The 17746-nt window shown below is 50.7% G+C and overlaps 1 protein-coding gene across 4 annotated transcripts in view; it reads right to left on the bottom strand.

Annotated features, from left to right (window-relative positions):
* LOC105699097 (thyrotroph embryonic factor) overlaps positions 1-15190 on the bottom strand; it is a 34779-nt gene extending 19589 nt beyond the window's left edge. For 2 of the 4 annotated variants that reach the window (XM_012423823.2, XM_012423824.2), the window contains exon 1: positions 13523-15190. In XM_012423823.2, the coding sequence (XP_012279246.1) occupies positions 13523-13805 (283 nt within the window). In that variant the 5' untranslated portion in view covers positions 13806-15190. The remainder of the gene's footprint in view (positions 1-13522) is intronic. The other 2 variants (XM_012423825.2, XM_012423826.2) reach the window with 1 other exon arrangement.
* Between the last annotated feature and the right edge of the window lie 2556 nt (positions 15191-17746).

Raw genomic sequence — 17746 nt, 5'->3', positions numbered from 1 at the left:
CATCTCACGCCTCGATGGACAGGATCCCTAACTCGCGCCTCTCATTTTTCTTTCGTCGTTTTTTTTTCTTTTTTTTTTCCCCTTACCTTTCCGTATAATCGCAAACCGCGTGAAATTATCCCGACGACGAAACCGGGGCTCTTGGAGTCGCGCGGTAAATTCGAACCGCGGCCTCGAAGGATCGGGAACGCCGGGCGCGATTATCCGCGACGGCTTCCAGGAGAAAAAGTCGAGCGAGGGAGAGAGATAGATAGAGAAAGAGAGAAGAAGAAGAAAAAAAAAAAAAGGAATCGACCGAGCGACCGCAATTCGCTTTCAACTTTCTCGCCGACCGACGGTGGCGCGGCGCGCCGATTAACGAAATTAAACGGAAACAAAAAGCGGCGTTGCGCAACGCGCGGAGAACGAGAGTGGCCGCCCGCCGCGGAAAAGCGGCCACGTGACCGGGCGCAACCAATAGGGTCGCAGCGCGGCAGGCGTGCCGGCGCGCGATTGGCCCTTTCCCCTGGAGCGCGGCGTCCGGCTCCAGGGGAATTTCCCGGTACCCTCAACGAGCGGTCGGGTCGGGCTTAGGAAAAATGCCGACGCTAAGTGCACGCGCTCGCGACTCCGGGAACGAAGTTGACCTAGTCAAGCGGCCACTGGCTGAGCAATCTAAAATTAATTCCTAACAGCTGCTAACTGCCGACATGTGGACGGCACCGTCGGCGACGACGCCGCCTGCGCCATTCTTTTCATGCGTGTCAAGGCTGTCCGCGGGGTGGATTCTTTCGCTCCTCGGGAAGTCCGAAGGAAGCCGCGTAACCTCGCCCGGTCGTCACCGTTCCCTCGGTTCAGTTCCCCCCAACGAGAGGCACCAATTAAAACCATTTTCCACCGCGGAATGAGGGTAAAATCGGCATTTGAATACGCGAGGTGGGGCGCGCGCGGCGGGGCCGGCCGCCATCTTGGAAACGTACGGGCCCGTCCCCGCCGTTTCCGGGCATTGCGCGAGGTCTTGCCTCTAACGGCGGAGGCGATTCTTTACGCATTTAAGATTGGATTCGACTGGCCTCCTTTCTCCGAGCCGTGGAACCACGACCGGTCACGTGGCCCGCTAAATTCGGCTGTCGAGACGAGAAAGCGACCGCTAGCGAGAAAGGGAGAGGAGAGAGAAAGAGGCGTCTAATAAAACCGGCGGGCCGGCCCGTTTCGAAAATCCCTCTTTTACGGCGTTTCTATCGACTAATTGTCCCAGATATGTAAAACCCCTGTAACGCGTTTTCACTGGCGTTTCGAGTAACCCCCGACGCGAGGTACTGCCGTAAAAAGTGCATTTAAATCATTCAACCGGGAGATCGGTATCGGGACTAATGCATGTGATCATACATAAATCTATTCGCAGAGGTGCGATAGATAAACGAAAATGTCGTAAACGTGACAACTGGTAGTCATAAACCGCGGTAACACACGGGACCTACTCAACGCGTCCCATTACGGTCCGATTATCGTCATTTCTCGGATCAACCGATCCAACGCGGCTTCTGACCGCACTTGGGCACCTAGCGAAAAAAAAAAAGCGTAATTGCCAGTACTCGCCGGGGAATTACGCGGCTCCGATTAAAGGCCTTGAAAATGATAAGCTAATTGTCCATGGCGCAATCATCGATCGGACATGTCCCTGAGATACCACGGGAAGTATGAGACGAAAGCCTCGCCACGTGGCTTGAATGTACCCAATAAATAAAATAAATGCCATTAATGAATGGGGGAAAATAAAATCAGGCTTCGAAACGGTTCTAAGTCTTATCATCGCGACCGTGGAAAGTTCGCTCGCGGTGGCGATTACGCAGCTGGTTGAAATCATAAATGAAAATTACGGGTTTGTACGGTCGATCCGAGCATTAATCGAGGAACTGGTGTAGAGTATCGGATGTGTGGCAGGTGATCTAATGGCTTCCGCGAGATATGGAGCAGCAGGAAGGAGGAATTGCAGCCCGAAGCATGATCCATGGCTCTATAGATCCGTAGACCGAGCAGGAAGTCGCGCCTCCATGTCGGGAATGCTACCGATCGACGGTCCCCGGGGAAAAAAAGAAAAAAAAAAAGAAAAAAATGCCGAACCCGATTCTGATGCTAATCGCGATTCTAATGCTAATCGCCCGCTAGAAAAGGCGCCTGGGTGTGGCCCGGTGGATTTTTACTTTTCGGGAATACGAGAGTTACCGAGAGGCCTTCCTGCCGCGATAACCGGGACTTTCCTCCCAATTTTTCCCTACCCGATCGTTAGAGATGGAATTATGGAAAATACCAGAACCAGAGAAATTGGCGCAACGATAGCCGTTTCATTAATTTACGATCGACCATTCCTCCTCGTTCATTAAGGAACTAGTGGTTCGGTGATTACGTCACGATACTTTCCCAGCGATGAAGCTTGCCAAAAAAGAAAGAAATGGGGGAAAAAAAACGTAAATTCCCTGGAGCACGCGTGTAACCATAAACGCACGTGGTTTATCGCAGGTATTTAATTTTTCCTATTGCGTTTGGAAAATAGTTTCCGATCGGAACGGTGATTTTTAGGATATTGCAATTACAGGGGAAGGGGAGAACCTCTTCTGGATGGGGGTATGAGGGGTTAAAAAAATCAGGCGGGGAATTGCCGATCTAAGTGCTTCGTATATGCGGACGAGGCGGCGATAGAGGTGGGGGGCTCGTTAAAAAATCAAGTACTCGGCAATTCGAGGAGGACTGTTAAAGGCCTAGCCTCTCGGCGGCCACTTAACCTAGGAAGTGACGAACACGTGACTTTCACTTTCACCGCCGAAATAAGGAGGACGCACGCACCGGTGCGTACGGGTGCGCGCGCAGCTCCTCGTCCTTTCTTATTGCCAGGTTTTTCCCCGCTCCCTAACCTCACTCCTCGTCACGGCTGGCGCGGACAATTTCGCCAGAAACCGATCTCGAGGTTGCCCCCTGGCTAGCTACGTGCCTCGGACGAGTCTTTTTCCCCTGGATCGAGATGGAGATCGAGCTCGAGGTCCAACATGGCGGAGCGGGATTTCAAAACGTCAAATCGCTCAAACCGACCGCGAATCAATCTCCGAAAAGGATCCCCGCAGTCGGGTGGAGGTAAAACGCGCTTTGGAATTTTTCCCGATGAACAAGTATTCCCATGTATGGGGAATTTCCAGCAAAATCGAGGGCAACTCGAGCACGTCAGACTGGAGCTCGCGATCCAATATGGCGGACAACGAAACCGCGACATCGGATGAGCGGATATAGATCCCGGGACTCTATTCCCGTGAAAAATGCCCGGCAACCAGTAATTTCGAGGTCTACCCTATATCGCGAGGTGGAATCTCTTCGGGCAGGGGTTTTACCGGCGCCCTTCGCTAATAAACGGGAAGAAAAATCGGCGTTCCTTCGGTCCAATCGGATTGCGAGAAATATGACCCTAGTGGAGGAGCATGAACTCCGATCCCGCGTGAACGCGGCCAGGACGCGGGATCTATGGATCCGAGAGAGAGAGAAAGAAGACGCTTTTCTCGCTTCTTTCCGTATTCGCGAGAAACGACTTGTGCGGCGCAATATGGCGATATCCTAATCGACGTCGAGAAAGGCTAGCCCTCGGTTCGCTCCTTTTTGAAAACCTGGCTCCAGGAGAATGTCGAGTCGCATTGGCGGGCTCCATGTATAGGTCGGGTCGGATTGGTAGTTTCCGTTGGAGCCGTCTCGGGTCGCGGAAACGCGAAGAGCCGCCCGAGGGAACTCTGGTCCGCGAACCCGGAAGAGCGGCCGATCGGCTCTCGCTCTCCCTCTCGAGCCCGGAGGTGCGCCGAGAGAGAGAAAGAGAGAGAGTAGATAGGCCGGGCCGCGAGTGCGAGCGAGAGGGGGCGGCTGGAGAAAGTAATCACGGCCCACGCCATCCTTGGGAACGGACACCTTGTCTTCCAGGGCGCAGCGACTCTCAACCGGGCCGGTCGGTAAAGCGGGGCCCGCGCCGATTGCGCTTATCGACCCCCTCGCTAATTTAACCCCCCGGAGCGTGGAAAATACCGGGAGATCGTAAAGCGACGGCTTAAAAGCTCATAACCTAACTTCCTGACGGTGGTGGATTAATGGCGTCCTCTCGACGAACAGTAACCGGGGAAACGGTACGAGATGAATATAAGTTGCAAATATTGGGCCGCTAGGTAAACTCGTCTCTCGACCAATTGATTAATTTACCGGACATCAGATCAGAAGTGGACGAAAAAGAGCAGAAAGACTGGCAAATATCCCGGGAATTCAGGAAGCCGGGTCGACTCTCGCTAGCGCACCCGCCGCCGGTAATTTATAGTTATTCCGCAATTAAGCATAAAGGAAAGCGAGCGAAATCCATGCACCGGTCGCGGGTAGGGAGCTGCATTCAGCTGTCAGCGGGGACTGCCGAGGTGTGCCCTGGCCCCCGAGATGCACATTCGAGGTGAAAACGATCTCCGAGCCGCGACTCGTCCGCGTTTCACTCGACTTTGCACCTTCATGCGCTTTTTCTTAGTTCTCCTTCGGCCGAAAAGAAATTTTCTTTAAATGGCACCGCCTTGGAACGCGCGACGATTTTCCCGAGCACAAAGTTCCGGGGATGATAACGAAGTAAGGTGATCAAGGGAATCGATACCGACGCCGGAAAAAAAAAAAAAAATGAAAAAGGGATTTACGTCGCTAGGAACTATTTTAGGGTCATTTCTCTGATTTCGCGAATTTTTTTAACGGGCTCGGAAACGCTTTGCAAATTCTTCGCCTCTCACATCGGGTCTCCGAGGGTACAAAGTGCGAGAGGTGAAAAGTAGAAAGCGAGGAGAGCTCGGCGGGAAGAAAGAGAAAAAAAAGAAGAAATTGGAAAAAGAGGAGTACGCTCGAAAAACGCGGCCGAGGCTCGATGAACCGCCGAGCGAACCAAGCGTGGATAAATTAGGGGAGTTCGCCACTTTTTCGCCCTTTTCCCTCCTCTTCCCACCATTTTTTATTTTTTTTAACGAGTCGGCACTTATTTCCTTCGCACTTCCTACCGTGTATTTCTCCACGTTAGACGTCGACGATGGTCGTCACTTAGGGCCTTATCGTTGCGAACGAGTAATTGCGACCATAACGCATTGTCAGGTAGGCCAGTTCCGAGCTGATAAAAAGGAGGAAAAAAAAAAAATAAGAGAAACGCGGGTCGATAACGAATATGGAATACGCATATATTCCTTCTTTCTTTCTTTTTTTTCCTTACGAAAAAAAAAGATTCATTTTTCTTATTCCTAATAAAATGATTTCGACGATCCCGGAGATGTATGAAGAATTTATCACGGACTCTTCGAAAGTAATTCACGGTGGATTCCGAATTCCGCTCGACAAGGAGCGATAATTTCCCGGCTCGGAATTTATGAAGTCGCCGTTATGAGGAATAATTGGCTTGTTTTTCGAAATTCTTCCATCGGGCCGATGAAAAAACGCCGACCTATCGGATGTTTCTCGCGATCGCCAGGCAAGCCGTCGACGTCGACGGCACCTCGCGTCTTCGTCGACGGTGAGAAAAGTTATCACCGAGGCCTAGGAGGCCCGCGTTATCACGGCAGTCGGGTCGTCTGATAACACGCCTGTTTATTTATATATCTCGACATTGCCGTTGCCGCCTCGTGACTATTGCCGAGTGAAACCGGGCTCGAATCTCTCTCGCGAGAAATAAAAAAGAAAAAAGGGGGGAAAAAAGAGAAAAAAAAAAGAGGAAGAAATCCCTCGCCGGTTTCGTAGACGTATCTTTGGATTAATTCGGCCATCGAGAAGGCCCCCTTTTTTTTTATTTCCCATGGCAAAACGGTGCACGAATTAACGGACGACTCCTTTCTTAATTGCATTTTCTTGCCGAGAGGAGAGAGACCTTTAACTTTCCTCCGAGCTAAGACTTTCACTTTCCTTGCGCATACAAGACGAAGGAAGAGGTCCCCTTTTTAGCGCAACGACGCCCGTTTTTATTAATTATTTACATTTTTTTTTTCCCCCCGAGGCTTTGAAGCAGCAAAACCATTGCGAACATTTATCCTCTACGAGCCCGACATGCGGCGCGCAATAAAAAAAAAAAAGAGAAGAAAAGAAAAGGGGGAAAAAAAAAGTGAAACGTAGTAAATGAGAAATTATTCAAATTTCTCAAACTTTTATTCAGTCTCGCGGAGAACCGCGGAAGAAATCTCGCGTTTTACCGCAATTACCGCCCGGTTGATTTTAAGTGTAATCCTAGAGCCGGAAAATATTACAAAAATTCATTGCCCGAGAGTTTCTAAAGCATCGGGCGAGAGAAGTGATGTATAAAAAAGGTCTGAATTTTTTTTTCTTTTTTTTTTCTTTTTCGTTTAACCTTATACAGTAACTGAAATTTTCGCAAATAATTACTCGCGTACGATTAAAGCGGATCGTCATTAGTTAAGATGTGCCCGCTGGTGGGTTCCCTCCCGGCGTGGATTTTTGCGCAAACGGGATGCAAATTAATAGTACGGAATAATAAACCCATAAGTCAAGGGGGCAATTGACCTCGCAGCCATAACTTATCGATTATTCGACAAGGCCTGCCGTTCCCGGTCGCGGATTATGAACATTACGGGGATTACGAAATTTCGCCGATGCCTCGTCCCGAGGTGCGAACGAGGCCGCGGGAAAAGGTCCCTAAGGTCGAGGCGACTCCACCGGTTGGCTGGTAATTATTCCGGTACCGAGGTATATCATAGAAAGTGAAAATCCGGTCTCTTTGTCAACCGCGGATTCTCCTAAGGGATCCCTCGGGACTACTCTCGACGAAGCGTACAAAAGCGACTCATCGTTTATTTATTGCCGAGGTGTATAAAGCGTGGCCGCGAATATCGAGTCGTCACCGAATGCGACCAGGACCTCCCAGGAAATATCCCGCATTTATATCGGGGAATTATCGACGGTGTATAATTTTATCCCGATCGATTATTAACACCTGTCGCTCCGAGCCGAGAGACCAGTTTCGACGCTAAACGCGGAGAAAGTGGCGGTAGGAAAAATCTATCTCCATTAATTTAAAGCCCGCCATTATCCCCGATCGTACGGCGATAGAAGTAATCACAAACTAGCATTTTTTTTTTCCCCATCTCTGAACTAGAAATAAGGCACTAATAAATGACCCTATTACCCCTTCCGATTTACCGGTTGCGTCGGGTCTTACGTTATTAATTCACCTTCCATTTAATAGTTAGGAGTTGGTGACTTTTCAGATGTAACCAAATTTTAATGATTCTCATTTTTAAATGCGAAAGAAAATAATACCCCGACGTCGCGACTTATCTTTCTTTCCCCGGTTTACCCTCCCCGGTTGTCACAGAAGAGCGCGAGTCCTTCGCGGCCATCTCGATGTTCGAGATTTATGATAATTAACCTGTCGGCCACCTAATCGCTCATCGGCGATCGACGATGTTAGTTTTGCAGAAGACGAGCTCGAGGTCCGTTTAACTTTACGGCCGGTGCATCAGGCCTCCTCGTAGTATTTTTATATTCCTTCCTTTCTTCTTCTTTTTCTTCATTTTTTTTCTTCTCCCACTTTTACACATTCTTCAAATGGCCGCCGCGACATCTTGGATTTATACGCGACCAACACCGACGGCACATTTTGCCGTCAAAGAACTCATGCGCGCAGACATTGAATTTACTTTTCAATTCCCCCGAGGACGTACAGCGGAAAGACGGTCTTGCTCCCATCCTTTCGCGGTTATTCTTTTGTTTCTTTTTTTCCTCTTCCAATTGAAATCCGCCGAGTCGAGCACATCCTACCGACAGATAACTTACGCGCGATCCCTTCCAATTTCCTCCGCAATTTCCTAACGCGCAGCTCTACGACTTCCAGTAATTACGTTAAATTCCCTCGTCTCCCGAAAATTACCATACAAATTGACTGCCCGCGAATGTATTACTTGCTTCGATAATATGCTACGTGCAAAGTTAAACTCCCTCAGTTTTTCCATTTCCACTCTAATCGCCCTCTGCTCGACGCAATCAAAGATGGCGGCGTCGCCTCTCCCGTACTCCGCGGTTTTAAAAATTGGGGAAAAAAAAGGAAAAAAAAAAATACGTAGAGGTCAATCTCGCGTCCCGTGAATTAAATTTAGGTTGGACACGCAGAAGGCGCTTACGCGGCCGGCGTGTGACATTTTCCGCGATCTCCGAAGTGAGAGTATTAGGGTGACTTTCCACGCCTTGTAAGAAGTGCCACTCGCGGGGCTTCCTCGGCGGATTTAAACCTGGCCATCGCGAAGGTCGGGTTACGGTTAGTGGGCCAGGGTCTTCAGGAAACACTATACGCCTCTTTGATCCGCAGTCGAAACCTTGCCTAACGGATTTAAAGTGGCTCATGGAATCGAGGTTGCCGAACTGCGACATTTTGCGGGGTCGCCCCTTAAAACTCGTTTCCGCCGGACCTCGGGAAAAATCCGCCGCGTTTCCCTCCAAAGGAAGATATCGGCTGCGAATGGTCCACGATGGCCATTCACAGCTGACATCGATCTCTATCCTTCCCACATTGTCTTAATTTCCGCTAATTTCCCTACGATTTTCTCCAGTTAAGCCGCCACGACGCGGAAAAAAAAATAATTCAACATATCTCCCCTTAAAATTCTGATGTCCTTTAGATGGAAGTTTGAAAATCTTCAACTGGGATATCATTCAATCCCTTCTTAGGTTGATGAATGATGACGAATTCACTAGTGGGAAAAAAAGAAAAAAAATGTCGCCATAATGGCGTCACCGTCAACGTCGCTCGCTCTAATCGCGCGACTCGCGGGAAGAAGCGCGCTATCTTTGCTAATTATCGTGGCACTTCTTCGAGACCTACATTTCTTCTTGACTAGTCGTGTCGACCAAAGGTCGGTTTACTCCTCAAGGTCGGCCACGATAACCGGCACATGTAGGTCGGTTCGGCATGACCGATCGGAATTCTAATCGACCACCCGCGAGATCGCCGTTCGACTTGATCGATCGAGTTCGATGACTTTAGAGGCTGGATCTTTTTTTTTTCTTTCCGCGGGATATTTCAGTGATATTTCAACGGCATCGACGACCGTTAAACTCCAGGTAGGGAGCTATCGCAAATATCGCGAATGTGATAACCGATTAAGTGGAAATAAACGTGTCGTTGAGATTTCTCGAGGAGGCTCCATTTCCTCCCGGCATAATGAGAACTCGTTAATTGGCCGGGGATTTTCCGGATTTTGGAATCGCGGCCTATTTGCGGCTTAATTGGCGGTAAATGCCACTCGGGGAGGGATTATTTTTTTTAACGTCGCAAGAGGAGGATCGACCGGCCCCGACATTGTGGACGTGGGCAAGATGGCGGGCCCGTTGAAGAGTTAATTCACGTACACATGAAAACCCGAGGACGTGTGCCTCCGCGAAGGCGCAGGGGCTAAAGGAGTTAAGTGACTTCATCTAGGGAACAATGAACATTAGACGAACCGAGCTAATGCTGGAAGCGCGTCTCCCGATCGATCGTTATCGGGCCTGAATAAGTCCCGGAAAAGGATGAATTTTTTTTTTCTCTCTCCCACCGCCCGCCTCCCCCACAATTATCACCGTGGAAAATGTGACGTCGAACACAGCGACCGTAACCATGAATAATGCATCTCGAGTCTTAACGTCGACTTAACGCAATCGACGTGACCGGCGAGTATTCTCGAGTTCGACCGTTCATCTGCGACCGTGACCGGAAAGATCCCTCTGCCAAAATTCTGGGTTCCAAGTGGTGAAATCACAACGGGGGGGAAAAAAAAATTCGTCCACTGATTTTCGTCCAGGAGATCAATTCTTTGACCGGTCTCGTAACGCTTTCGGCGATACAATCGATCGGGGCGAGAAAGTTCATTTAACAGCTGACCGACTGTCAACAAGTGGTCGGAGGAAATCGACGTTGACAGAAGATCTCACGTCGGCGTCGGGACAAGGACTCCGACAAGAGGAAAAAAAGGCAAGCTGAGAATGAAAAAAAAAAGAAAAAGAAAAAGAAAAAAATAGGGGGAAAAAAGACGAGATATCTCCGCCATCGCCCATCCGTGTCTGAGGAACGTCTGCCAGCTAGTTTTAAAGCCTAGGCATATTGCGCGCTTCCTGACTTTTATTTGCAGTCACAGCTAGCCGCGACACTCTTCCGTTGATTTACCGACGACCTTGTAAATCGGAGGAGGTAAATATTAGGAGGTGGAGAGAAATAGAGAGAGAAAAAGAGAAGGGGAAGGACCAAGCAGAAGCAAGATGACCCGAGGAGCCCCATCGTCTATCTCCCCGAAATAGCCGATCCGCCTCTAAGTCGCGATTCTCTCTCTCTTCGGGGGAATTTCCGGAGCTGGCGGGCACTTCGATCTCCCCGTTCGCGCTCTCTAAGTGTCAGGAATAGAATTTCGGAATTCGCGATAAATATACCAAACGGCTCGCGATAGCGAGGAACAACCTCGAAAGGAGGTTCGCAACCTCTTGGCGCGGGAAATTGCGAGCAGCCTCGTAACGATGCAAATGCGCGACCGGGACACGTATCTATGTCCAGTTTGGACGAGGCATAGTAATGCGCAATGATTCACCGAGGTGTACGCATTCCGCTATGTCGAGACGTTTTTCCGCGGCGGCGGTTCCGGCGCGAGACTCGCTCTCGGTCGCTCGAAAAAGGAAAGAGGAAAAATGGCAAAAAGGAAAGAAGAAAAAAAAACACGGGAGGGGACGGCGATTCGTCACGTGGACGCGCGAACTGGCAGGGGAATTCTAGGTGCGAAGAGGCAGAGGGGGGAAAAAAATCCCAGGTTACACCTCCACGCACGACACCTGTCGTTCTCCTCGTGTCGCTGCATAGAGACGAGTTAGTCACGGCCCGAATGCAGTCTGACCGCCGCGCAACAAGTGGGCGTTACTACTTCGCGCCCTTCCGTCTCTTACGCGTTAATGGCTTCATTACGGACCCCCAATTTTTTGTCCTCCCCTTGCTCCCTTTCCAGAGACGTTTATCAAACGAACAAACAAGAAAAAAAATTGTACAGCCTTTTAGGGACTTTTTTTCTATCCACGGACGCGGGCAAAAATCGCGCCAAGTGCACGTACAGGGTAAGCGAGGTTGTATTGATTTACGAGTTTTCGGTGCCGTTTGATTTTAAACCGTTTCGGAAGGATGGCTTTGTCAAAGATATTGATTTTATAGGGTGAAATGAATTCTGAATTCGGTTTCAATGTTCGGGGTTTAATACAGGGCATGATTTGAGTCGACGCCCTGGCGACTTTATGAATTCCCCTGGAATTGGTGATTTTTTGAACCGCAATACTTGGGTTAGCTACGAGTACGCCAAAGTACCGGGTTGATAATACGGGATAACATCTATGTACACTCGTCATTTGCGTCGTGTCGTTGCATACGAACAAGTAGTCACGAACGCGGGCTGACCGACGAGCAACAAGTGGGCGTTACTACTTTGCGCACTTCCGTCTCTCTCGCACTAATGGCTTCATCCGAACTAGTCCTTTTTTTTTGTCCTCCTTTTCCTCCGTGTCCCGAGACAGGTTTCCCCACGAGTTTCGCTTCCGTCTACGCGAATCTTTTTCTCGTAGCGATCCCCTTCCATCTTTTACGTTCGCGCCTTCCAGAGGCAAGGCAATACGTCGACTTGATCGGCAGTAATTAACGAAAGTAAGTAATAAATTATTTCGGCACCTCCCTCTGCATACGAGACGTCTGTTTTCCGTGTCATGTTTCTCCGTAAAAAAGAAATGAGAAGAGAAAAAAAAAGGAATCCGAGTGCAGGCTGACCAGTGGCCGTTACTACTTACGCACTTCCGTCTCTTTACCACCGCCATGGGAAGTGCAGTTTCCCTCGTTCTGTTTTTTTTTTTTTTTTCCATAGCGCTCAAGCACATTTCCATAATTTTCACCTTTACTGTGAACGAATACTCTAATTTTTCCTTGATAATTATTACCACCGAAACAAGTAGTACTGGTCAGAATGCAAGTCGGCCCAGATGCAACAGGTGGGTGCTGCAACTCCTGATCTCCCACCTCCCTCCCACCAGTTGCTCCTCTGTGGGAATTGCGTTTCCTCCGTCTCCCTCTTTTTCTCTTTTTACGTTGAAATATTCGCCGATAAGCATCTTTTTTCAGTCTCCATTGCTCCAGCTGCTTTCTTATACCGTCCAGTCCTATCCGTCTGATATTTATACGCGTTAAGACAGCCTTCAGCGTGTCACTTTTTCTTTCTGTATTTTTTTCCTCCCCTCCCCTTCATTCCTACCTTACTCCGCGTATGGACAAATATTTTCTCCCAATTATCCCCTAGTTCTAGAAATTTAGCACGACGTCCCACGAACAAGTGGTCGCGATTCGAGCTCGGTCTGTCTAAAGCGCAACAGGTGGATGTTACTACTCGCGAACTTCCATCTCCCTTCCACCTCCGGCTCGGGCATAGGGACCTCGCTCTTCCTCTTTTTATGTCCCTATACTCCTCCGCAAGTTTTTTTCTCTTCCAACCTCGTCAGCCTTCTCCCGGCATAATTCTGTCATTCTTAGACCAGCTCCGATTGTATATTGACGGTTACATCGCGGCGTTGTTACGAGCTGACACAATGCAAGAGTTAGAGCCTTGCTTTATGCATCCTTTTTCATTTTTACTGCATTTTCTGCCATTGCAGGGGAATAGTTACGGGCTGAATGCAGGCCGCCTAGGACGAGCGACCATTTGCGGATTTTCATCTCATCCAGCATCCGCCTCGTCGCGGAACAATATACATTGTCTACTTTTCCTGTTTCCCCCGACCTTCCTCAAAATTTTCCTCTACGCGTATATCGTCAGGAAAATAATTTAACATCAGACCGAAGACTTAGCAATGATTATTAATCAAGTTTCGACGTTTCTAAAATCCGTTCCCGAGTCGAGCGAGAACATGGAGCTCCAAGGAGCCCTATGTTGGGTGCTTTGTTAACGAGCCCCCAAGGGTTGGATGGGGTCATTAACTCGTTCGTAATTCATGGTTGTTAGGTAACGCCGGAAGCGAGCGGAAGGCGTATGAATTATTCGCATAATCGGCCGGTAATTCAGGAGGCAGACAGTCGGGTCGGTCGCAGCCGGCTGAGATCACTAGAGATGAGGACGAGGGAGACGAAGAGGCATCGTCCGGATGCCTCTCGAGGTCACCCGGCGTTATCATCGCAAAATTGTAACTCAAAGAAGCCCCCTCCTCCTTCCCTCACCTAACCAACATCCCAACGCATCCAATGACCCTCCCAAAATTAACGAATTTAACGGACACCCCCAAACCGTATCTTCCATCATCCCGCAACATCCCGGTTTTCCGGACTAATCATAGATGCTGGAGGCAAACCATCCAAACAAAACTTGTAGAGCCCCTTGGCATCTACAACTTTTGTCTGATACGTTTCTCTCCAGCTTGCGTCGATAACGCGTGAAGCGCGAAAAACAAGCGGTCGCTATACCCCAGTAGGTCTACTCCTCTAGTGTCCATCACCAAGATTCACTGATGTGCATCATACCGTTCATGTAGACATGATGTTGTCTCCAGATGTGCTGGTACTGGGTCCATCTGGAGCTGGTGCTGTCGTCGTGGATAGGTGGCAATGGTGCGTGCACCTGATGGGCGTGTGTCGTCGGTGGTAACGGTGGTGGCGGTGGTTGGGGTTGCTGATGCGCCGGTGCGACCACGATGTGGGGATGCGGCGGCACCGGCGGTTGCTGTTGCTGGGGGTGATGCGCCTGGTGGAGCACTCCTGGTACCGGAGGCGGCGCCAATTGCTGGTACTCCATTGCACAGCTCATTCGGATCGGTGGATCACGCGAGCATTTATCGAGTCGCCGGCGAGCGTCCTCACCAGGAGTCGGGCAAGCCGGGGTGGCTCCCGGGGCAGTCGGGCCCCCCGGACACGGCTCCTGGAGGGACCAGCTCTCGACCCCCGCGGAAGCCTCTCGAAGAGGACCCGCCAAAGGCTGGTCGAGCCTCCAGGAAGCCAAGGACTCGTCCAGGAGCTTGGAACTTGGAACCGCAAATTCCAGGTCCGGTCCGTTGTTCCAAGAATCTCAGTCCTTGGATCCGGTCTAGTTTTAATTTAATAGAAACTTAGTTTTTGACGTTGGATCCTCCGAGCGTGCCTTCGTGATAAAATGGACGCCGCATCCACCTCGTCAACTCCAGCCTCGATGTAGAATTTTTGTAAACAATCTTCACAATACTTCGCCGTTTCCTCGAAACGTCCCGTATCGAGTTTCAACTCTCGATTACTTTTTCCGCGTTCCAATGAATATCCCTTCCGAGCGACTTTCCACGTGTCGCGACGTCTCCTCGAGGCAGGTAGGGCTTCGCTTCGGGATTAGTCCCGGAGTCTTCGGAACACCTTTATGGAATCCTTCTCCGATCAAGGGCGGCGACGTCGTGGACGTCGGAGGTCCGCGACGCCGCTAGCAGTTGACTTTGGAGTTCGGTTGGCACGGGAACACCTCGATACCCTCCGAGTGTCAACAAACCGAGTATCTCAGTCCGAATGCCCACATTCCGGGGATCGGTAGCCGTTTACCTGGCAAAGTCGGGCGCCAGGTTTGCGCCAGAGTCCCGGCCGCGTAAACGTCCACTTCTTCCTCACGAAAAACACTTCTCCTCGATTTAATATTTCCCTCGCAATAGCCCGTTAATCGGGCAGCGGTCGCGCGGCCAACGAGTCCCCTGAAAGAGTCCGATGGACCCTCCGCGTCCTCGAGTTCCTCCTCGACCGCCTTCCGAGTAGTGCGCGAATCCGCCGCCAGGCAGCGCCGACGTCTGAGGGCGAGGGCGCTCCACGTCGAGTGCACCCCTATCGGCGATCCGAACGTATTTGGAATTTCTCTCTCCAGCCACCCTACCGCTGGCAAGGCCCTTTTAGAATTTTAAATCTCTCCCCAAAGGGTCAGGGCAGCGAGCTCGGAGCTCCGCCAGGGGGTGCGCAGGTCTCGTCGCCGGGTGGCGCTGCCACCGAGGGTGTCCGACGCGCGTCCACGTCGCTACTGTGCCGGCGTCGGCGACGTCGGGACGTCTTCGAGGGTCGGGTAGGGGCCGCCGGGTGCCGAGACGGCGGGACAACAGGTGGGGCGGCCCGGGGTGGGGGCGCCACTGGCGCGCAGGAGAAGCGGGTCTCGTACGTGCGGCGTCCCGGCGAGCACTGCGCCGAGCGGCCGACCAAGGCCTCCAGAGGAGAGCGCTCCGCGGCGACCCACCGACTGCGAGCCCGCCCCACGCCCCCACCACCCGCAGCCGCCCGGTGGGGGCCGGCCCCCCGCCGGGGACCAGAAGGGCTTCCGCGTTCTGCCCCTCTCCCGGTCCCCCCGCACCCTGAGAGTGGGGGGAGCACGTGGCCGCATGTATTTTCATGACGGCGCGTCCTGCTTCGGATGTGCGGCTCGATTTTCAGGCTTCGCTCGGTGGGGTTGAACCGTGGAAGGAAGGGTGCTCTATTTTTTTTTTTTATAGATTTTGGCTTAGATTTTTTTAATACATTTTTTTGCAAACGGCCTTTTTGTAGAGTGACGGGAGGCAGAATGGTGATCGATAACGCGGAAGATGCGCGGATCTCTATCGCACGAATTTTTCAATACCATTACCAGTCTCCTCGTAACGCGATAATTTGTATTATGAACAGTTAATAACTAATAATCACGCTCACAGTAGCTGTAGAAAAAAAAGGGTGAAAAAGTAATATAATTTGTTTAGCAGATTTGCTGATTATGAGGTTCTTGCATTACAACCCCGCAACATTGTACACGCAAGTGATTGCGTTTCCAGTTTTTTTTTGTGACCTATCGACCGTCGTTCTTCAGATCACGGTTCGTGAACGATTAAAAAAAGTAATAGTGTTAAAGACAGTTTTGAAGTAAAACGGGGTACTCGTAGTGGAGGCTGAATGCGACGAGACACGCGATACCTCCTTCTGTGCATCTCGAGGCCACGTCCACCCACCTGGTAACTCGGCTCCCTACCCAAATAAAATGGGCATCAATTACGCGCAATGAGTCCACGTGCCCGGTATTTACATATCTCTCGGTACCGATCTGACAGAGACGTTTAATTTATCCGCGACTCGCGACCGGCCAATTACTCCGTTGAATTATATCAAATTAAGAGGAATGTCAATTGAGCGGAACTTTACCTCCTTGTATGCTCACGTAATCATATTAATTAATACTTTCGGTGGAGATATCAATCGGTAAGCCACGCCTCGGTAAATGCCCCTTGTAAATCATTCCGCGGAAAAATTGGGGGGGAGTTCCAGGGAGGATCTCGCCGCGTTTTCGAGTTTTCTACCTCGGGAAGTCACCGGGCTCGAAGGAGAGCTCTCTCATTGTGTTTCTCGTCTCTCGCCCCGGGGCAGGGCCAGGGCCCTGAATCACCGAAACGGTACGAAACCGGTCCCGGGGCCCAACCTGACTTCGCGAACGCGGAAACCACGAGAGGGCCCCGAGTTTTTGCCTTCCTTTTTCGCCCGACCCGGTCACTACGAGCGAAAGAACCAGCCGGGAGGTCGTGGAACGGACGAAGGAACGCCAAGGAGTCGGCCTTTCCTTCCAAAATGACTCCAGGAATTCCGAAATGTTCCTGTTAACTTGTCTCCCCGAATTCACTAGGAACAACGTAGTCGATTTTTGGAGGTGCTCCAGAGGCGACGGTGGATCCAACATGGCCGCTGTGTCCAGGAATTGCGCGGAGGGAACCGGCATAAGGAGATTCGATTTTGCTCGGGGGCGATCTGACATTTCCGAGGCGGCTAAGCTCGAAGTACCCGCGCGATGGAAGTCCCGGTAGTCTGGCCGGTGTAAATCGTCCCTAACCTTTTGAAGGCACTCGGTATCCCTCTTTCGCGTTCCTGTTTCGAGGCTCGCACCGCCGACGCGACTCGTAGACCAGCCAGTTTCCTGGCTAAAGGTCACAGCACGAAACCGAGCTGCCCGCGGCAACCTGTTGATCCTGGACCCGGCCCCTTTCACTCCGCGACTTCCGTTCGATTTCCTTCGGATTTCTGTCGCGGGCATTTACGTATTTCGATAGCTACTTATGATCGATCGGTGACGTAGAGGTACCCATGTACCTATTGACCGTACGACTGGATAGGTGAGGGATTTTTTTCACTCGGACTTATCATCCTGGCACGAGTCCTCTTATTTCCCGACTTTCGGTCGATTTCCCCTGAAATTCTGACGCGGGCCCGCACTTAGCTCGATAGCCAAGTATGATCGATCGTTATTACCGGGTTGCAGAAATATTAATCCCAGGTTTTAATCGGTACTAAATTATGAAGTCGGCGGGTTCTTATCTCGGCTCAATGATTTCCACCCATTTCCACCGATATCTGCCACGAGAGCTAATTTTGATAGGCATGCACGATGTACCTCGATAATCACGTCAATTAGCTTAGGGAAAAATGGGTCGCGTAATAACACCGTGTATACCAAATTTTAAATCAATTTCCAGTCTCGCGTCCAGTACCTTTCACTCCGCGACTTCCGTTCGGTTTCGATCGGCTACATTATCGATCTTAAAAATCGCTCGGTACGCGAGATCCTCGGATATGCCGGGCTCTAAATACGTGACTCCTTGCTCTGAAACTTAATGCGCACTTGCCGATATATTTTGTTAGTTTTACGGAATATACCCGAACCACGCGGGCGAAACTGAGTTGTCGGCAGAAACCTGTTGATCCTGTACCCAGCCCCTTTCACTCCACGACTTCCGCTCGACT

The sequence above is a fragment of the Orussus abietinus genome, unplaced genomic scaffold (genome assembly GCF_000612105.2).
Source record: "Orussus abietinus isolate OABI.00-Male unplaced genomic scaffold, Oabi_2.0 scaffold3, whole genome shotgun sequence".
NCBI classification, from domain to species: domain Eukaryota; kingdom Metazoa; phylum Arthropoda; class Insecta; order Hymenoptera; family Orussidae; genus Orussus; species Orussus abietinus.
The sequence above is the reverse complement of the archived record's forward strand: the minus strand, read 5'-3'. Positions and strand labels throughout refer to the sequence as shown.